This window comes from Eptatretus burgeri, chromosome 9 (assembly GCF_056783735.1).
Source record: "Eptatretus burgeri isolate ZD-2024b chromosome 9, Ebu_testis_v1, whole genome shotgun sequence".
Lineage (NCBI taxonomy): Eukaryota > Metazoa > Chordata > Myxini > Myxiniformes > Myxinidae > Eptatretus > Eptatretus burgeri.
The window spans coordinates 83037349-83060413 of record NC_140969.1 but is presented as its reverse complement, the minus strand read 5'-3'; the positions used below and the strand labels follow the sequence as shown (position 1 = coordinate 83060413).

General features: G+C 41.9%; 1 protein-coding gene across 13 annotated transcripts in view; it reads left to right on the top strand.

The window, feature by feature from the left end:
* LOC147020464 (ryanodine receptor 2-like) overlaps nucleotides 1-23065 on the top strand; it is a 372265-nt gene that overhangs the window by 4200 nt on the left and 345000 nt on the right. For 9 of the 13 annotated variants that reach the window (XM_085895796.1, XM_085895799.1, XM_085895788.1 and 6 more), the window contains exons 2-7: nucleotides 6750-6869; nucleotides 8944-9048; nucleotides 10937-10957; nucleotides 12073-12147; nucleotides 15362-15440; nucleotides 22890-23002. In XM_085895796.1, coding sequence (XP_085751922.1) covers nucleotides 6750-6869; nucleotides 8944-9048; nucleotides 10937-10957; nucleotides 12073-12147; nucleotides 15362-15440; nucleotides 22890-23002 — 513 coding nt within the window. The remainder of the gene's footprint in view (nucleotides 1-6749; nucleotides 6870-8943; nucleotides 9049-10936; nucleotides 10958-12072; nucleotides 12148-15361; nucleotides 15441-22889; nucleotides 23003-23065) is intronic. The other 4 variants (XM_085895797.1, XM_085895798.1, XM_085895792.1 and 1 more) reach the window with 1 other exon arrangement.

Below are 23065 nucleotides of genomic sequence, written 5' to 3'. Positions count from 1 at the left end.
ATATGTGTTGTGAATGTTAGTTCATTTTAGTACGTGTTCTTTCCTATATATATATATATTTATTTCTCTATATCAGTATATAATTGCTTGTATTGCCTTTGCCCACTTTCCCACCATTTCTTGTGGTGTAAAGTACTGTGACTTGATTTATCCTGTTCGGGTTTGGTCAGAGATCGCGTTTCTGGGGGTAAGTCGTTCATGCATTTAATTGGTCTCTGATAGACAATGGGGTGCGGTTAGGGTTAGGGTTAGGGTTAGGGTTAGGGTTAGGGTTAGGGTTAGGGTTCGGGTTAGCTTGACGTTAGTTCGCTTGATCAATTGTCATGCGTTGCACAGCCGCCGGCACGGTTTCCAATCTGCTTCAATCATCTTACAAGTAAGGCCTGATGTTGGCTTAACAGTTGAGGTGCTTGGCTTATGATCCCAGGGTCTTGAGTTCAAGCTCCTGTCAGGCCATTTAATTAACATCAGGTAGGATGCTCAGCCTGTCATCCTTTTGAGGTCGGCAAAATAAGTGCCAACGTGCTGGGAAGAGGGGCATTGCATCAGCAGCAAACCTGCGCCCCCACAAAATGATGCAACCAAGCAGCCACAGGCGTGTGTGTGTATTCGTTTACATGTGCCTATGGTTATATCGAACACACGCACATACATGCACTCAACATTGCGTGCACACCCACACACACACACACACACCAACACACACACACACACACACACACACACCAACACACACACACACACACACACACACACACACACACACACACACACACACACACACACACACACACACACACACACACACACACACACACGTCTTTTCCAAGGAAAGATTTTTTTTAATTCAAAGAAAGATGTAGGGATGGTTGCACATGATCATTTCTTGTGACCATCCCTACCTTCTTTACACAGTTTATGGAGAAACATCTCTACATCCTTTTGCATTTAAAAAAAAGTTTTTATTACTTGTGTGTGTATGTATATATGGTATATATATATATATATATATATATATATATATATATATATATATATATATATATATATATATATATATATATCTTCTTCTTCTTCTTTCGGCTGCTTCCGTTAGGGGTCGCCACAGCGGATCATCCGTATGATCTGCATAGTGATTTGGCACATGTTTTACGCCGGATACCCTTCCTGACGCAACCCTGGTCGCCTCTTACGACACAGGGATATGGTACACCAATTTTAACCAGGGTATACACCGGCCCAGTACACGGTACTCACTTCGCCGACCTCGTAAGGATGACAGGCTGAGTCAACCCCCTGGTGTATTAATTCAGTGGCCCAACGGGGCTTGAACTCAGGACCTTTTGGATCCCAAGCTGCTGCCCTAACCACTGCACCAACACCAGGTATATATATATATATATATAGTTACGGATCTGGAAACCATTTGCATTCAACATACAGATGTCCCAAAAGTCAGTAATGTCGTTAAGTATGTGTGTAGTCAGATCCCTTTCATTTTGTCTAGTGGGAGAATCAAAAACGTGCGTTGCGATTTCTTTTTAGTTAGGTTATTAAATCTTTACATCCAACGAATCCTCCAACGAACAACTAACAACCATTCCATTCCCCATCACGATCCACTACCCACCCGCTGTCTACAAGCCCTCTGACATGCCAAGGCAGGGTCTTGCAGCCATTCCTTGCCGCTTCCACCAACGTTCCTTCCACAAACGTTGTAACTCTTGCACGACAGCCTGTGCAACATTGATACTGTTACTCGTCAAGTATGAACCCATGTGGAAGACTGGCTGAGTTTTCCCGGCAGAGGCCGTTGCAGCGTTGATACTGTTACTCGTCGAGTGTGGACCCGTGTGGAGGAATGGCTGCGGTTTCCTGGCAGGGGCCAAGGCCCCACCCCGGAAAGGTGGGCCATAGGACCTGTCCAATCAGAGGCGGACAGCAAGGTGTGTTCACCAAGGCCCCTCCCCGCTGAGGGAGATCCATAAATTTCCGAGCACTCTCTGAGGCAGGTGGTCTTTATGAGGTCTTGAGTGGTCTTTTTGAGGTCTGGGAGAGTCTTTTGGGGGTCTTGAAGAGTTTTTGGTGGGTCTTTTTGGAGAGTTTTGGAAGGTTTTTGCTGTCACAAAAGGGGTTGTTGCTGTTACGAAGATTGTCGAGGCAGCGAACGTGTCTCTGCTGGCCCTCTACAAGGAAGGAAAGAGCGACCCCGACCCCCCCCCCTCAATGGACCCCGCTACTCACCACCCGAGCTCCGCCATGAACATCGAGTCCCACTCCTGCGACTGGGGACCAAACCAGCGACCATTGTCAGGTGCCGCAGCATGGAGTACCCCCTTTCTTCGACGATCAGGTACCCAACCGAACTCTGACCCCCAGCTTGTCTCTCTCCTCATCTGCGAGGGTTCAATAAAGAACTCTGGGTTTCTTTTCATTTGTGTGTGTGTGTGTGTCTGCGTGTGGGCCTGTCTTTAAGTAGAACAGAATAAGTGTTTTTGGATCATTGTAAATACTTCTTGCATATTCGCGTTAAGTCTTGCTTTGTGTCTTCATTTACTGTTTTGGAGAGTTCCTTTCGGAACTTGGAGAGCTCTGAGTTTTGGAGAACGGCAGTCGCCGAGAGAAGGAACAAAAGATCGGTGTGTGGAAACAGTCGCTCTCGAGGCGCGACGTGTCTTGAAAGTGAGAGAAACAACGAGGCCTCAGGTTGAGGCTCAGTTCTGAGCTTGGGAAACTGCAGTCGGCTTTAAGAGGCTGCCTGGACGTGGAGTCGACGATCGACTCATACGGGGAGGTGATCGACCGATTCGGCCTGCGTCTGGCCGCTGAGCCCCTGTACTTGTTGACACAAAAACGGCTCGTCACGTTTGCCGATCTGCTGGCCGGAGCCCGTCAACCTCGATTTGGGCCTTGTCTGGAGGGCAGACCGGGCCGGGATTTGTGTGCTGGACCATGAGAGAGATCAGCTGAGGCCCATCCTCGACCCTGCGCGAGGTCGGAGCGTGCGGAGACCGCGCACGCGGTGCCTTGAGGGAGCGGGAGTGCTGCGCCACCATTTTCTTGCCGCATGACGCGTTCGAGCGGGAGTTCAAACCCGTGGACACCCGCTTGTTTGTTACGAGCGACATTCGTGCTTTTTGGACGCTTTCCTCTCGTCCATGAGCAATCATCAAGTACTCTGTCTGCATGCATGCTGTATGTCTGTCTGTTTTGTCTGCACGTGTTGTATAAGGCATATTTCAGTAGTGATCCCTTCGAAACCTTTAGACCGTGGTTCCCTAGTTAAGAACGGGTTAATTGTTAATAAAACCATTGTCGTGTTTATTGCTTGTGTTGTGATCCCTGATGTTCCCCAATAAATCTGGTTAATTCTTATGAAGTTGCCGCTATGGATTAATGCGTGTCGCGTCGAGGAACGATCCGTTCGATTGGCATATAAAACCAAAGTGGTTACAGGCTGGTAGACTCCGCTCGGTCTCTGACAAAGCCAGTCTGTAACCAGGGGTTCTATCTCCCCAACTGGTAAGGTTCAGGATTACGTTGGTATCGCGATTGAAGACGCGTGACCCGAGGCCTGTGCCGAGCCGGGAATCCCGCCACCCTGGATCCGCAACAATATATATACAACAATATATATATATATATATATATATATATATATATATATATATATATATATATATATAAATAAATAAAAAAAAAAATATATATATATATATATATATATATATATATATATATATATATATATATATATATATATATATATATATATATATATATATACCGGCGTTGCCCGGTATTGCTCGGTCTATTTTTTGTGGGGGCCTAAAATACTTTCCTACATGTACTAAGAAATGTGGTCAGGGGTCACTTGATAATCCCTTTCACATAACTACAAAGGCTTAGGCACTACAGAGCTATAAAAAAAATCCAAAAAATACAAAAAACGAACTTTCAAATTTTTTTTAATTTTCAATTTTTATTTTATTTTTTTATTTGGCCTAAAACACTCCTCTGGGCTCAAACATGACCCTCTGAAAGTTTGACGAAGATCCGTTCAGCTATCTCTGAGGGACACACAGACAAACAGCTCTGTTATCGTAAATATAACGTGATGAAGATGAATATGATCCGGGATATGAATGAAATTACACAATGTTGTTTGCCAGTGTTGTACCAAGACAGTGCCAGTATGTTCATCATTAAGACCATTTCTGCATTGAAACTCATTTCGGGTAGCTGGCCTGATGGTAGTTGACCATAATTAGATCACTAGTAAATGATGACCAGCAGCCAATGCCTGTCGTTTCCTATGTATTTTGGACCACGAGATAGCCATTGTTGTTCAGTTGTTTTTTTTTGTATACCTTGTTGAGGCTCGTATGAGAGCGAACACACAACGCACAGCAAGGGGGGCATGAGACAAGAGGAGCGGGAGAGGGAAGGACAAAACAGTGGGGTACACAGACATTAGGAGATCTGTGGAAGGGAGAGGGATGGGGTGGAGAACACGGGGTATACATGCTGTCTGTCTGCCTTTTTGTCTGCATGTGTTGTGTAAGGCATATTTCAGTAGTGTTTCATACGAAACCTTCAGACCATGCTTTCATTTCATAAGGTGGACATTATAGGGACTTTCAGGAAGGAAAGCAGGGGATTTGAAGGAGGTTGGTTTGGGGTGGATTATCGGGGATAGAAAACATCGTGGTTTTGGATGGGGGAAGATAAGAAGTGGTGGTGAACAGCTGTTTTGAAGGCCTATAGGGAAGAATGGGATTGAAGAGAGTGTGGGAGTTTATTCCAAAGGCGGGGAAAAAGAGGAATAAAAGAGTGAAGGTGAGCAGAGATTCATGATTTTGATAGTTTTACCAGAAGGGGGTTGTTGGCAGACCTCGAGCGCCCTGCGGAAATATGGTGGGGACAAATCACAGACAGAGCAGAGGGGGGCAAGACCGGAGAGGAGACGGTAGAAGACAGAAAGATTACCGACCTGCCTGCGGTGAGAGAGTGAGAGGCCCGAAGACTCAGCTTCATCGCAGGAGATACCAATGGTCCGAAATGCCTTGGTTTCCACAGCGTAAAGCCGAGAAAGGTGAGAGGCAGGAGCACCAGCCCAGAGGGGAGATCACTACTCCATCAGGCAGCTTTGTATGTGGTCAGGAGCTGAGGTAGGCCAAGTAAGGACTTTGCACGATGGTAGATTCCCAGTCAGCGACTGGCTTTCAAGGCCACATTGGAAAGATCATTGCAGATAGTGACACCCAGAAGCTTGAATGAAAGGACTACTTCCAGAGGATTGTTGAGAAAGTAGATTGGGCATTGGGGAGGGGGGGGTCCTTAATGGTCCTTTCAGAGAGACAAAGTGAGAGTGTGAGATTTGTCCGGATTGAAAGACATGTTCCACGTGTTGGACCAGTTCGTGATTTTATCCAGATCTGCACAGAGCAAAAAGCTGCGGCTTGCTGGTCTGAGGGATGACCGATGGTACGGCAGAGGGTGGAGTCATCAGCAAAGAGATAAAGAGGATTTTCCAGAGAGTCAGAGAGATCATTTATGAAAACCAGAAAAAGAACAGGGCCCAGAACGCTACCTTGAGGAACTCCAGCCTCGACAGGAAGAGGGGATGAAAGAACTCCATTTAGGGCCACACGTTGACTGCGACAGGAGAGGAAGTCTGCGAGCCATGAGTGGAGATGGCCTTGGATACCATGGGAAGAGAGTTCGGTGAGCAGGGCAGGGTGCCAGACTGTGTCAAAAGCACGTGATATGTCCAGGGATACGGCTTGGATTTCCTGTCTGGCATTGAGGGCTTCCATCCATTGATGGGAGAGCAGAAGCAGCATATCCAGGGTAGAGTGACCTGGTCTGAAACCAAATTGATGATCGGAAATCAAGCCATTGGAGGAGAGGAAGTATTTAATGTCTGAAGTGATGATGGATTCCATAACCTTGCAGATGATTGCGAGAAGGCTGATTGGTCTGTAGTTGCAGGGATCTGTCTTTGCACCTTTTTGTGCAGGGCAGTGATGTTTGCTGATTTCTAAGCAGATGGCAGATGATTTTGAGCAAATGAGAGGGTGAATAGAATAGCGTGTGGGTGAGCAAGAGCAGAGTAGCAGGATTTGAGGACACGTGGGCTGATGCCGTCTGGACCAGTTGCAGAATCTGAGTCGAGGTTTGACAGCAAGCTCTCCACTTTGTCAGAAGAAAAAGACACAGAGTCCAGGGACAGCTGGGTGTGACTGGGTAAGGTGGGTACAGAAAGCGATGGGTTTTTGACACAAGATTTTGATGCGAACACCGAGGTTAGGCAATCAACCTTTTCACGTGTGATGTCAGCAGTGTGGCCATTTAAGGTAAGGGAGGGGATGGAGGTAGAACATACACCCAGAAACAGTCTTAACTATACACTGCCAGGATTTGGAGGAGGGAGACAGGTTTGAGAGTTCAGACTTGAGTTCAGACTTGAGTTTTAACGGGAAATTTCTGTGATGACAGCAGTTTTGGCCTGAAGCTCGCCAGATGTAATTTAGCGAGAACGACGACCTGCCAAGTTTCTGACCAATTTCCAGTGTGGGCTCAGTATCGCCGATTGTCAGTTACCTGATTCGTCGTGCTGAAATTACATATATAAAAAATTCCAGTAAAGCTTCTGTCGGCACTCAAAGACTGCTGTATGCAACACCCGGTTCATAAAATAATGTTCCCCACATGTTCACCCATAAATTCTTCTGCACTCTTCCTAGGATGATGAGGTGGTGCTGCAATGCACGGCTGCCAAGCTCAAGGATCCCATCAAGGTTTGCCTTGCCGCCGAGGGATTTGGAAACCGCCTCTGCTTCTTGGAACCGACCTCTAACTCCCGGGTGAGGATGTTGATTATTCGGCTTATTTTGAGAATCAAATGGCTTCAATAATTATTATGTTATGTTTCTTAAAAAGTTTTTTTTTGCATTTAGCTTTCTTTAAATCATCTTAAGTCAGCCCATGCAACACTCAGATAGCAAATGCAACACACAAGTAGCCTGCAAAGAAAGGTATTCATCCCCTGACCAATAATGCCACATTTATATGAATTATGAATTATACAGAAACATTTTTTCCAAATGAACTTTTTTATTCATAACTGAAGAGATCAAACAAAACACTGTTATAGTTGAAGGAGGTTACATGTCGGGAATACCTGCAAAAAATGTGTGCAAATCAAAATTCACTGGTTGTAAAAGTATTCAGCCCCTGAGGTCAGTACCTGGTGGAAGCACCTTTTATAGCAATGACTACTATGTGTCTTTTTGGGAAGCTTTCTACCAGATTTACACAGTGACATGGTGAAACACTTACCCATTCTTCACGTGAAAATTGCTCGAGTTATGCCAAATTTGATGGGGGATCTTCAATAGACTGCAGTCTTCAAGTCTCACCATAAATTTTGAATTGGGTTTGAGTCAGGACTTTGACTGGGCCACTCAAGAACATACATTTTCTTCTTATTCAGCCACTCCAGTGTCGCTTTCGCTTTGTGCTTCAGATCCTTGTCCTGCTGAAATGTGAATCTCCCACCCAGTTTCAGATTCATGACTGACTCGAGCAGGATTTCATCAAGGATTCTCCTGCACTTTGCACCGTCCATTATCCCTTCCATCCTGACAAGCTTTTCAGTCCCTGCTGATGAAAATCAGCCCCATAACATGATGCTGCCACCACCATACTTGATGTTAGGGATGGTGTTGACTGGGTGATGTGCAGTGTTCAGTTTGCGTCAGACGTAATGTTTTGAATTTAGACCAAAAAGTTCAATCTTTGTCTCATCTGACCATAAAACCTTTCTCCACACACCAGCCGTACCATTAAGATGCTTTTTCGCTCACTCCATACAAGCTTTTAGATGAGTCTTTTTCAGGAACAACTTCCTTCTTGTGATCTAGCCATCGAGGGAAGCTTTGTGAAGGGAACGAGATATTGTTGATTGATGAACGCTGTCCACCATATTGGACATTGAAGATCTTTCAAAGTCATTGTTGAATTTACACTGACATCCCAAACCAGTTTCCTGCTTGCCTGGCTGCTGAGTTTAAATGAGTGACCTGATATTGGTAGAGCCTGGGTGGTATGATACGTCTTCCACTTCTTAATGATGGATTTCACCGTACTCAAAGGGATAACGAGTGACCGAAATCTTCATATAACCCTCACCTGAACGGTGCTTCTCCATCACTTTGTGTCCGACTTCTTTGGAAATTCTGACTCCGACTTCTTTCTTTGGACTTGGTCTTCATGTTTGCCTTGTTCGTTGACCAAGTGAGTTCCACCTTAAAACTCCTTAGATAAGTGGGGGAGCTTAATTTTTAAGTTAAACCACTGATTACATACAGGTGAAACCTATTATACTTATTTTGTAACCTTTCAAACAAATATTTTGCTCCTGAAGCGATTTCGGGTTAATTTGGCAAGAGGGTTGAATACTTATGAAACTGAGAATCATTTGATGTTCTCTGTTAATCTAACTTATTTCCATTTTATCTGTATTTTTTTTATTTTTAGCGTTATCACTTTGGAGTAGTTTGTGAAGACTCTGTACATTAAGTTTGATTTGAAAGCATCAGGAACTAAGTAAGCTCAGGTGGCATCAAAATGTGAATACCTTGGAGAGGGGTGAATACTTTGGCAGGCCACTGTACATGTCCTAAGGTGTAACAAGCCCCTCTGAATCCATCATACATTAGTTTTCATTTTGGTTCTGTTTAATATTCTAGGATCAATATTGGGTTCTCTTGACATATTACTTGTGGGTATTTGGGATGCTTTGTGGAGATTTCCTCCAATTTGAGTTCCACTTTTTAATGATGTCACTATCCCAGACAGCTTCCCGTTTGATTTTGTAGAGATGTCTACATTCTTTTTCAGGTAATATTGTGTGTGTGTGTGTGTGTATGTGTGCAGAATGTACCACCAGACCTATCGATCTGCATCTTTGTTCTTGAGCAGTCACTATCGGTGCGCGCTCTGCAGGAGATGCTCTCGAGCAATGAGGAAATGGAAGAAGGGGTAAGTGCCAGAGTTAGGATTGAAGGTCTTATTAGCCCCTGGTGGACTTAGTCTGAAACGGGGGCTTATGGATTGGGTCTCATCCGTCCGTGCGTTTGTCTGTCTGTGCGTCCATCCGCAGCCATATCTCGGACATGTATGGACAAATTTTGTTCCAACTTGCCACAAAGACAACAAATGATGGTTTACATATGCACATAGTTTTGTTTCACAATTTCATCGAAGATGGCCGCCCGGCAGCCATTTTTGTTGTAAAAACCCAATGTTGAACACGTCCTCAACCATTTCTCGGACATGCATTAACCCATCTTGTTCAAACTTGGCACACAGATATAATGGATCATGGCATATATACAGTATGCATGTCGTTATTTTTCAGTATCACATCCAAGATTGCCGACTGGCGGCCATTTTGTTACTTAAATGTGTTCCCGACCATTTCTCGGACATGCGCGGTCCGATTTTGTTCAAACGTGGCAACATTTATTGAAACCACTGGGGATATGATATTTTGTCTTTTGCTCCTTGTTTGATTCGTTAATTGCAGCTCATCTAGAATGATAATTGTAGCTACGACTGTCACTGCGTTTGTTTTCTAAACTACCACAAAGTGAAATTTTAGACGACGAGTAAACTAAGGTGCAGAAATGAAAATGCTTTGTCAGTTTTCTCATTCAAATCTCCTATTCATGAATGATGATGTAATAGTTAGAGCATCCACTCTGAGTATGGGAGATTGATGGTTCGAACTCGACCCTGAGAAAGTCTAACCAAATATTTTAAAAATGGTACCTGCTGCTTCCTTGCTTGACACTGCATTTAAAAACGATTGAGCATATACAAACAACCATAGGTTGGAAATACTAGCACAGGCTTGATGGGCCTAATGGCCTCCAACTGCGTTGAAGTTCTTGTGCGGGAACTCGTATTATATTTATTTAATGGTTGTTTTTAAGGTTTATCCTACCAGAACATGCTAAACCTAAGAGGCCTGATTATTACATTGACAAGCTAATACATCAGGATTATATTACCCTCACCATGTGATAGTGTGAACCATGTGGATTGCACACCATCAGTAGCCACCACCAATTGCTTTCCCCTTCATTAGCAAACTCTTGTAAGCATGACAAATGAAAATTGCCTCCCATAGACCCAGCAATGGTTATCTCTGTTCTAGGTAAAATGGTCTGTTTCAAGCATCAGTGACGTGCCATGAGTAGGCCTGTAATATTTTGATTTATTGCTTAACCATGTTTTCTACCCCTAGGATTTCTCAGGCTGCACCAATACCAAGAGGCTTATGTTGCCAAAAAAGAAAAAAGGAATTATTTGTATAAAATGGTCTCATGATTAGAGGTGGTAACACATGTCTGTTGTAGATGCGGTGGTCTATTTCAGTGGTGGCCTTGTGTTGAAGACACTGATACGGTAGCTCCTTGGTTGTGGTTTCAGATCCATGATGTAGGAGGCAGTATTAAGGCTTCTTATTCCAATTTTTTGGAAACGGAGCATGTCTCATGTGTATTACCATGTTCAGAGTGGATTGTTTGTAAAAAAAACAAAAAAACCAAGGTGGCTCATTAATGACATTAAAAACCACAAAAACAAAAAAAACCCCACAATTTGTTCCTCACAGTGAAATTGATGTTTTTTGCATAGATTAATATGTAAAGACAGAAAAAAGTGAATAAGATTATATTCTGGGCCTACAAACTGGGAAGTTGACTGACATGACAGATAATCCAATTGGCTTTTATATCAGTTTAACAAATTGTCTTTATGGAAATGATAGAATTTTGATTTTAGAAGATAGTTTAGCATTCCGTGATGTGTCCATTCATTTTCTGTTCATTTGTATCTGCTGCCTTTGCCCACTTCATCACAGCTAAGTGGTATGGAGAAATGGGTAGGTGTTTGTGTGTGTGTGTTTGTGTGTTTGTCTGTTAGTGTGTGTGTACCACACAGTAATTTAATAGTATAGAGCTGTGTATTTGTCTCCTATTCCTACTGACCCTCTACCTACTCATCATATCATCAGCTTTCAAAGAGTGGCAGATTTATACAACAAACGGTCATATCTGTTTCTAATTTATTGTGTGTGTGCACGCACGCGCGCGTGCGCACACACACACACACACACACACACACACACACACACACACACACACACACACACACACACGTATAATTTATCGATGATATTTGAACTTTAAAGATCTTGGAATATAATGTCAGCAACACAACTTCATCCAAAAGAGACAAATGAGGGAATGTTACTAAAATGAGAATGAATTATCAAAATTGAACTTCATAGGAAAGTCCTATTTATATGCTCTTTTCTCCGATTGCAAACTTTTGTTCCTTCCATTCTCCTGCCATGATTCTTCTATCCTGTGTGTACCCTTCCTGTAATCATTCTTATACCCTGTTTGTACTAACACAAGCCTCCAGTCCCACACCCAGCCACCAAAAGGAGGACCATGAACTGGCCTTGAAACTTCTCTGTAGATGAATAAAGCATTTTTATTTGATTTATTTGATTCAACGGGCTAAAATCTACCGATGATCAATTTGATATCATGAACATGTGTGATTTTTATGTAAATATAATTGTCCTACAACCAAGGTCATGCCTTCCTTGTCCCTTCCATTTATGTCCTTCCATCTCAAAGTGTGGCTAAGCCCAAAATACTCCAGGGTAGGACACATGGCTGAGTGTGATGTTGGAGGTTGATCTATCCTCCTTCCCTTGAAGTGATATTTGACCATAATTCATATATTGGAGGTTGAAGTTTAGATGGTGGGGCTGAGTATTTTCCCAGGGTTGAGGTGATTTGGGTTCCTTTTACCATTTCCAACTTTTCAATCTGATCTTGCGCCAAATTACAAACCTACCATTCATTTATTATTCCATCCCATTGGCTTAGCAAGAGATATCACTTGATGAATTTGTCTTCAAAAGTGTTTACTTCATTATGGATATTTGCTTGCCTGGTGCCCCCACACCCCACATCACTACAGACATCCCAAGGTGGAGGCCATCGAACTTTGCTATATGGACACGCAATTTTACTGCGGCACTCCTACAGTGCAATGGTGAGAGATTTTCAATCGGCCCTAATGTTTATTTTTCATTAATGGCGACATTGTGACAAATATTTGAGCAATGTTATGTGCCACGAGAGAGCTATGTCCCTCTAAACTAAAGGCTAAGGATGTCTTCAATTGCAAAACTTTAAATCAGAGCTAAACTGTTAGTTTATTCCATCGTGTTTTCAAAAACAAATTTGTTCAAGTTGCTTATTTTAAAGAGAATTTGTACAAGATTCTGATAACCTTGCAATTTTTTGGCTGGGTGCTGTGTGTAATTCACTCAGTGAGTGAGTGTGTCCACACAATTTCTCAGATTTCACCCCTTTCTGTCTGTTTGTCTTTGTACAGGATATCTCAAAAAGTTGTGGACGGATACGGATAAAATTTTCTGCTCAGGTTCGGTGTGTGACAAGGACGAACTGATTAGATTTTAGTGAAGATCTGGATCCGGATCTGACTACTATAATTTTAAGAGTGATTCTTTACTATTGAGAAATGGGGCTAAAAACGATATTGCATGATATCTCAAAAAGTTGTGGATGGATTTGGATGAAATTTGGTGGACAAGTTGGGTATGTGACAAGGACAAACTGATTGGATTTTGGTGAAGATCCGAATCCGAATCCGGATCCGGATCTGATAATGTTTTAAGTGATTTTTCACCATTGAGGGATTGGGATAAACCAATATGTAGCACAATATCTCAAAAAGTTATGAACGGATTCGGATAAAACTTGGTGGACAGGTTGGGTGTGTGACAAGGACGAATTGATTCGATTTTGGTGAAGATCCAAATCCGGATCCGGATACAATGATTATTTAATTTTAAAAGTGATTATTCACCATTGAGAGAGATAGGGCCAAAAATGATATTTTGCATGGTATTTCAAAAATGTATTGGGCCCGACATGTTCTGGTGGATCAGGCATTGCGTGGTGGAAGTATGCGCTCTACTGAGTTTCCTATTTCAGAAATGTTTTTATTTTGATTTTTTTTTACCCAAGCCTGAGCAAGACATTTTTCTTTGCCATCAAACAAGGCAAATGAAGGCAATGTGGTGAATCGGGGATGAGTCGGGTGGAAGGGTTTGCTAAGGCAAACTTAGAGTTCTCCAAACTTGTGTTTTATTAGTTATTCATTGATTATGCTCATGAGCACAACACATATCAAATACAATTATATCATATACATTATCAAATACAATATCAAATACAATCAAATACAATTGTGGTATGAAAGACATATTTAAATTGATGCCTAATTTGTGTTATTTATAGTACGTCTAATTTACATTATTTGACTGACTGTCTAATCTATATTATTTAAATGGATGCCTAATTTATCTTATTTAACTTGCTCTCAAATTTATATATATTTTAAATGGCTGTCTAATTTATATTATTTAACTCGCTGATAAATCTATATTATTTAACTGGTTGTCAAATTTATATTATTTAACTGGCTGTCTAATTTATATTATTTAACTGGCTGTCTAATTTATATTATTTAACTTCCTGTCTCATCTGTATTATTTAACTTGCTGTCAAATTTATATTATTTAAATGGCTGACTAATCTATATTATTTAACTCGCTGTCTAATCTATATTATTTAACTGGCTGTCAAATTTATATTATTTAATTGGCTGTTTAATCTATATTATTTAACTGGCTGTTTAATTTATATTATTTACTGGCAGTCTTATCTATATTATTTAGCTGGCCGTCTTATCTATATTATTTAAATCGATGTCTAATTTGTATTATTTAAATGGATGCCTCATTTGTATGATTAAGATGAATGTCAAATTTTTATTATTTAAATGGATGCCTCATTTGTGTAATTAAAATGAACATCTAATTTGTATTTATTTAAATGGCTGCCTCATTTGTATTATTTAAATAAATGTCTAATTTGTATTTATTTAAATGGCTGCCTCATTTGTATTATTTAAATAAATGTCTAATTTGTATTTATTTAAATGGACGTCTAATTTATATGATTTAAATGGATGTCCAATTTGTATTATTTAAATGAAGGTCTAATTTATATTTATTTAAATGGATTCCTAATTTGTATTATTTAAATGAATGTCTAATTTATATTTATTTAAATGGATTCCTAATTTGTATTATTTAAATGGATTTCTAATTGTATTATTTAAATGAATGTCTAATTGTATTATTAAAATGAATGTCTAATTTATATGATTTAAATGGATGTCTAATTTGTATTTATTTAAATGAACATCTAATTTGTATTATTAAAATGAATGTCTAACTAATATGATTTAAATGGATGTCCAATTTGTATTATTTAAATGAATGTCCAATTTATATTCATTTAAATGGATTCCTAATTTGTATTATTTAAATGGATTTCTAATTGTATTATTTAAATGGATTTCTAATTGTATTATTTAAATGAATGTCTAATTGTATTATTAAAATAAATGTCTAATTTATATGATTTAAATGGATGTCTAATTTGTATTTATTTAAATGGATGCCTCATTTGTATTATTAAAATGAACATCTAATTTGTATTATTAAAATGAATGTCTAATTTATATGTTTTAAATGGATGTCTAATTTATATGTTCTAAATGGATGTCTAATTTATATGATTTTAATGGATGTCTAATTTGTATTTATTTCAATGGATGCCTCATTTGTATTTATTTAAATGGATGCCTCATTTGTATTATTAAAATGAACATACAATTTGTATTATTCAAATGGATGCCAAATTTGTATTATGTAAATGGATGTCTAACTTATATAATTTAAATGGATGTCTAATTTGTATTTTTTTTACATGGAGTCTAATTTGTGTTTATTTAAATGGATGTCTCATTTGTATTATTGAAATGAACATCTAATTTGTATTTATTTAAATGGATGCCTCATTTGTATTATTAAAATGAACTTCTAATTTGTATGATTTAAATGGATGTCTAATTTATATTATTAAAATGAATGTCTAATTCGAATTATTTACATGGAGTCTAATTTGTGTTTATTTAAATGGATGTCTCATTTGTATTATTAAAATGAACATCTAATTTGTATTTATTTAAATGGATGTCTAATTTGTATTTATTGAAATGGATGCCTCATTTGTATTATTAAAATGACCATCTAATTTGTATTTATTTAAATGGATGCCTCATTTGTATTATTTAAATGGTGCCTAATTTCTATTCATCATCTCGACAGTACCTGGGCTGCCTTTCCACATCGCGATCCTCAACCGACAAATTGGCTTTTGATGTGGGTCTTCAAGTAGATGCTTCAGGTGCACAACTATACCACTATAATCTCATTATTTTAAAATTGTGAATGTGGATCTTTGATACATTTCCAAATTCCAAAAATGTTTATGTTTCAGGTAGAGGTTGCCATGAAAGCTCAGCAGTAAGCTGGTGTGTGCTAATGGATGTTAAATATGTCATTGTATTTTTTTTCATTGATATTGTTGCGGGGGTGGCTGGCACAAGTTAACCCCCCCGACCCAATTTGTGGTGACGTGCGGTTAACACCGACAGCCCTCGGATGGCCGAGCGGTTCCTTATTAAGAGGACGCAGACACGTTGATCGACGGAGATTTTAACACGTGCTCGAGGGGCATGGTGGAGGGCAATGGTGGACGGGCGGAGGAGCACAGAGAATGGAACAGATGTACTTTGGTTTAGCCTCGAACCCCACTACAAATGGACGAATACAATTTCTTAAAAGAAATACATTCAATGAATATACACAAATATTTACAAAGACAATAATTCAACAGGTAATAATAATAATGGTATGAAATAAATAACTCCTATAGTCGACACACAGACTCAAATACGAACAACGGGGATACAAAATAAAAAGAAAAACACTCCTTTTCAAGTATACATGTACTCAGCTTGGCCCAGAGCTGATCCTTGTTGAAATGGAATCGAGGCGCTTCCACAGCACATGCAGACGCATGCAAAATGGCGCCTCTTTGCAAAATGGCAGACGCACGCCAGGCAATCCCCTAGTGGCCCTTCACATGAAGGCTCAAAATGTGCCAGCTTTCCTTTCTCCAAAAGCACCACCTGCCTTGTGCATTGCTCACACTGACCCAGTGTGTGTGCTCTGCCGATCTCCCGTCATAGCCAGACGGAAGCCTTCCACAATCCACAAGTGCGCAAGCCTGCCCGCATTCGGCCTCAATCACCAACCCTCTCTTCAGATCCGCCACCTCTCTTGTGCACTCCTTCTCTTTCTCACTCTGTATCCTCCGCCTTAGGGCGTGGCCTGCTTGCACCAAACCCGGGAAGGCAGGACTTCTCCTGCTCGGCTAGCCTCTGACGTCACGCCCACCAATCTCACCTCGGGGGCGTGACTTCGCTTGTTCCTCCTCATGGTTTTGGTTATAAAGACAAAGGGAAAAATCACAGAGGACAATCACATACTGGGGAACTTATTCTTACTCCCAAGGCTAATTAACACCGCACCACCTTTCTTGTAGTGACACGTAACGCTTAAGCTCACAGATTCGCTAACATAGTTACATCGAGATGCTTTCTACTCATCCACGGACCAAGCAACTCTACATAATGCTAAATTCCCGATTAAATTCTTCCATCTACCCCCACAACCGTAACAATATATAATTTCAAGCTTGTACTTGGTTGAATTCCAAACTCCATTTATGGGTTTAGTGTGGTGGTTTATTATGCTTGTGAACATTTTATTTTCAATAATTGTGGATTAGTTTGGCCTGTTTTTTAGGCTCATTGGACATTCTGTATGATTTCCTGCAATTAAGAGGCGGAAAACAAAATTAAACAAGAGTGAGAATTGCTTTGCAATACATGTCCCCTACCGATGTGATATTTTCTAAGTCCAAAAAGGTCACAATGCTGTAAAAAAACAAAATTGATGAAATGCTCTGAAACTCGAACTTTTTCTGTAACTTATCATAATAAAGCCATGTTCAAAGTTTCAGTTGAATATGTTAAAGTTAAAGGGTATGGAAAAAAAAATCTGAAAAATCACAGGTGGGATGGCCGGATGGACAGACGGAGAACAAAGTTATGGTCTCCTCTGGTGAAACTGGAAGGGGCCGAATAATATGAGTTCCCTTACAAGGAACTTCAATGCAGGAGGAGGCCATTTGACCCATCAAGCCTGTGCTATATGCCAACTTATAGTTGCTTGTCCATGTTGTCTTATACTAATAAAAGGAAATGTGTGTGTGTGTGTGTGAATGTGTGTGTCTCCTCCGTAACTCCAGAACCATAAAACCTAGCAGCCTGAAACTTTGCATGCATATGGAGAAAACGCCAAGGAAGTGCAAGAGTGAAAATTGGGTGTTTGGCTTGATTAAAACACCCCTTTTGAAGAATGATAATTAACGGCATTATTTAATTATATCCTTCATCAGGCGATCCTCGGCCACCTCGCTCTCTGGGGTCTTAAGCTGTTTCCTGGGTAACCTCGCTCGGGTCTGAAGCCGCCATGTTTTTTGGCCTGCTCAACCATGCCTTGACTTGGAACATGCCACAACGATTTCTTAACGATAAAGTTTTTTTTTTCACTTTTCTCACTCATATTATCGAATGCCTGTTCGTCATAGCTACCAATTGTTGTATACATCACTTTTGTAAGTGCTATAGTTTTCAAATTATGAGCTTGGAGCGATTTCCTGCATTACATGATACGATTTTCCATGATCTAATCTCACGGACTAAAGTATATCATCGAAATATTATTTCGGTTTTGAGGATCGGACATCGTCCAGATTAAATAAGTGTCGAAATCTGCAGTGAAATGGAATAATTAAAGGAAATAAGTCTTATAATGAAGCCGATGTACCAATTTACTTTATGCAAGCAAGGCTATGTTCCATCCCTCTCCATACATTCACAAGAAAATTAGAAATTTCCAAAGCATTAAACTTATCTTTTCCCCTGTTTGGAGAATTATTTTGAGTGAACCAAATTTTTTTTAGGAACAAAACAAAATTAACCAGCTTCATTGAGCTATATGATTTATTGCATTCACTGCTCGACCTCGCGACTGTCCCCCATAGGGACTGCCTATCCATATTGTCTGCCAGATCTACGTCTATATTTTTGGAGGTTTCACAAGGTGCTCTACAGGGAGTCAAAGCAAAGCTGGTAAAAAACAGACGTTTTTTTAAAAAGAGCTAAAACGTTTGGGCGGATCTCGAACCAATGCACCACGTGATACGTGCACAGACAAGCAGGCAAAATGGCGGATTTTCTGCAATGTTTATTTCATGGAACCAGCTTCATTGAGCTTTATGACTTAATGCATTCACTGCAAGACCTCGCACCCTGTCCCCCGAGGGACCGCCTATCCAGAGAGTCTGCCAGATCTGTGTCTATATTTTCGGATATTTCGCGATGTGCTCGACAGGGAATCAAAGTAAATCGGGTAAAAACGGACGTTTTAAAAGAAAGTTAGAACATTTGCGCAGACCTCGAACAGATGCACCACGCGCCAATTTTTTTTCCACCCGTCACTTGTCACCCTGAGCGAGTGGTTCGTGCTCCGTCACCCTGAGCGAGTGGTTCATGCTCCGTCACCCTGAGCGAGTGGTTCGTGCTCCATCACTCTGAGCGAGTGGTTCATGCTCCGTCACCCTGAGCGAGTGGTTCGTGCTCCGTCACCCTGAGCGAGTGGTTCGTGCTCCGTCACCCTGAGCGAGTGGTTCGTGCTCCGTCACCCTGAGCGAGTGGTTTGTGCTCCGTCACCCTGAGCGAGTGGTTCATGCTCCGTCACCCTGAGTGAGTGGTTCGTGCTCCGTCACCCTGAGCGAGTGGTTCGTGCTCCATCACCCTGAGCGAGTGGTTCGTGCTACATCACCCTGAGCGAGTGGTTCGTGCTCCGTCACCCTGAGCGAGTGGTTCGTGCTCCGTCACCCTGAGTGAGTGGTTCGTGCTCCGTCACCCTGAGCGAGTGGTTCGTGCTCCATCACCCTGAGCGAGTGGTTCGTGCTACATCACCCTGAGCGAGTGGTTCGTGCTACATCACCCTGAGCGAGTGGTTCATGCTCCATCACCCTGAGCGAGTGGTTCGTGCTCCGTCACGCGTGCACAGATGAGCAGGCAAAATGATGCATTTTCTGCAATGTTTATTTCACTGGTGATTGAACTTTGCATCGTCTCCAGGGTTGTTCTGCATTGAGCTGCAACTCTTTTGTGGATGAAGTCATTTTATTTCATTCATTCATTTTTTTTCACTAACTGCTGGTTGCGCAGTGAAGACGGGCTTTAAAGTTAAAGGGATCCTTTATGGTATGCAGCGACAGCCTGGCCAATCATTCCTTATCAACCATTACATTGGAGTGCTTGCTTGAGTGCTTAAGCCACTTTCTGAGCACCCATTGTCGACAGCGGTACTGCGTTATGTCATTCTGAGTGAATTGTTCACTCTCTGCGGATGCTTTTGCTGCGCCACGTCATTTAGAGCGAGTGGTTCGTGCTCCATCACCCTGAGTGAGTGGTTCATGTTCCGTCACCCTGAGCGAGTGGTTCGTGCTCCATCACCCTGAGTGAGTGGTTCATGTTCCGTCACCCTGAGCGAGTGGTTCGTGCTCCATCATTCTGAGCGAGTTGTGAAATTACACCCAATTTCTGAGCAGTTTGCCATATTAATGCGTTTTCTAAATTACCAAGCCAAATTTTTTTTTCCATCCGTTACACACACCTGTTTATAAAGATATATGTTTGTGAGCATAGTCCTTAAACATCTATATAAATGTGCTGTTGTTTTTTGGTGAAAGCGACTCAAGGTTTTTGGGGGTGAATACTGTACATACTGTAGTCGGTAATCACACTGACTCCAACCTGCTGATTCCCCCAAAATTGCCGATTTCGGCCAAGCACTAAGGTGTGTGTGTGTGTGTGTGTGTGTGTGTGTGTGTGTGTGTGTGTGTGTGTGTGTGTGTGTTGCTCGTAAAGCATAACATATTCTCCCTGACCCCCACCCCTCTCTCTCTTTTTGTCCCATCCTTGCTCAACCCCATCCCAATACAGTGCGGCACCCTCCTCCCATACCTCTCATTCTCCCCCCCTCTCTCTCTCTCTCTCTCTCTCTCTCTCTCTCTCTCTCTCTCTCTCTCTCTCTGTCGGTCCCTCTCTCTTTGGACATATCCGGAGGGTGCTTATGTCTGGATAGTGTTTGTCTCCAGACAGCTTCGCTTCGCACTTGTCGGGTGGTGTTTGTCTCCGGACACGTCAGGAAGTGTTCGTCCCCGGATGCATCTGGGAGGTGTTTATGTCTGGCCGGGAGTTTTTCTCCGGACGTGGCTGGATGGGAGTTTGTCTCTGGACAGCTTGGCTCCAGATGCGTCCGGGCGGTGTTTGTGTCCGAACGTATCTGGGCGGTATTTTTGGCTGGACGGGAGTTTGTCTCTGAACATGTCTGGGCAGTGTTTGTCTCCAGCAGCCTCTGGGCAGTGTTTGTCTCTGGACAGCTTGGCTCCGGTTGCATCTGGGCTGTGTTTGTCTCCGGATGTGTTTGGGCGGTATTTATGTCCAGACGTGTCTGAGTGGTATTTATGTCTGGGTGATGGGAGTTTGTCTCCAGACGTGTCCTGATGGAAGTTTGTCTCTGGATGCGTCTGGGCGGTGTTTGTCTCTCAACGTGTCCTGGTGGTGTTTGTCTCTGGCCACGTCCAGGCAGTGTTTGTCTTTGAACTGCTTGGCTCCGGATGCGCCTGGGCAGTATTTATGTCCACACGCGTCCGGACATTAGTTATGTCCAGATGGGAGTTTGTCTCTGGATGTGTCTGGGCGGTGTTTGTCTTTGGACATGTTCATGTGGTGTTTGTCTCTGGACGTGTCTGGTCATTGTTTGTCTCCGGCCACGTCCGGGTAGTGTTTGTCTTTGGACAGCTTGGCTCTGGATACGCCTGGGCAGTATTTATGTCTGCACGTGTCCGGGCATTATTTATGTCCAGACGGTAGTTTGTCTTCGGACGTGTCTGTGCAGTGTTTGTCTCCAGGCCGTGTTTATAGTATGACCGGAAGAAAATGGATATCAAGCATTATTTTTTTCCATCTTTACTGTTATTCTCTGCAGAATAATTTTTATGAAACGGTATGAATCATAATTAATGCTCCACAGCACGTCTGCCTTCCCTTCCTCGCACCTCACACTGTCTTCCCTTCCCACACCCCTCCTCGCTCCCCCTCCCTCTCTCTCCTTTCCCCTCCACCTCTTCACTCTCCCTCCTCTCTCTTCCCCACCCCTCTCTCTCTTTCCCCCCTCTTTCGTATCCCCGTCAGCAAATCGACAAGTGGTATTTGCTAGTTTCCTCTAAATGGCGAGCGTTGAAGGGATTGGTTGAAAGACACTTGGATTGTCTTTTTTGGATTTTTTTTTTTGAAAAAGACATTTTCAAAGTCTTTGGTATGACTCAGCTGGAGTTCGAACCACTGACCCTGACTCAGAGTAGACACTCCAACCATTACGCCACAGAGTCTGATAAAGAGTCTGGTAAAATGCTGAACAAGTCACCCATTCTTCAGTAGTGTTTGCTTACACAAACTTGTTCAACACACCCAATCAGACTGTGAAAATAATTTCAAAATATAATAGTTTTCACAAGTCCCTCCAGGGATTCAAGCAGGTGATGCACCACCATCTCCTGTCATTCCCCATCCCTACCTACATCCATACACAAAGCGTTTCTACCCCCATTAACCTTTTCTAGCTCAACCCTTTTATTTGCTAGTTTCAGTGATTCCTCCCCTCTTCTCTGTCCTCTTTTGCTGTTTGTTAATTCCCTTGCTTGCTTTGTCCAGTTGTTGCCCCACCACACACCATTAGTTCATTGCCTTTTTTTTTTACCTTCCATTAGCTCACTCTTCCCTGAGATTCAAACTTTTAAGGTAAATAAAAAAAAAGCTTAGTTTTGCACCTCTCATGGAAGAAAATGTGAAATGATAAAGGAAAACTAACGAGTTCAAGGTCGGTACAGATGGATAGCGCGCCCGCTACCGGTGGGTCGGGAGTTCAAATCCCGGCTGAGTCATATCAAACACTTTAAAAATGGTACGTGCTGCTTCCTTGCTTGAGTTCCAGCATTTAAAAAGGATGGAGCAAGGACAAACAACTATAGGTTGGTATCATTGGGGAGGAGGAAATTTCTCCTTAATTATTCGGCTGAGTGCAGAGAAAAAAGCAACGTCATAAAGATGGCATCACCGGTCCCCAGAATTTCCTGGGAAGTTCTGTTTCGTCCTTCAAGGTCTGGAGCTGTGTTTGTCTGAAGTCAAGTGCGGTGTTGTTTTGTGTATTTGTCGAGATGTGTACGTGTGATTTGTGTTATAGCTCCGCCACAAGTCCCTGTTATAAAAAGGCCTTTCCATCAAGCTCAGATCGAAGTATACAGGGAGATCTCCACCATAGACCAATTTATAGTTCAGTTCTATTGTGAAGTGTTCTCCGACATATGACTGAATGCAATGCAACGGTACAAATGTACCACTTGTTTTTATTAATTTACTTTGTTTGTTTTTATTTACAGTCTAAATTAGTGCTATATTGAAGTTACAATGAAGAAAACTTCCTTTATTCTGATGCAATACATTGTGGATATAATTGTACACCATATAACCTTACCATTACAAACACCAGAAACAATGGTGTTTGTAAATGTGAACGTCATACTTTGGGAGTATTCATGGAATGAAAAAGCTGTTGGGAGTGAGAATCTAACTTGTTTATGTGTGACAAGGTGAGGCATGTTGGTGGACCATCCACCCTGCATCCAAACAACGATCCGAGGGAGAGAAGGTTCGTGTTGGAGATGATGTAATCCTCGTCAGTGTGTCATCAGAACGCTACCTGGTGAGGCCCAGTTACTCAGCAACTGAGAGTGATGTAACTGTTAAAATGTACGTGAAACACCTG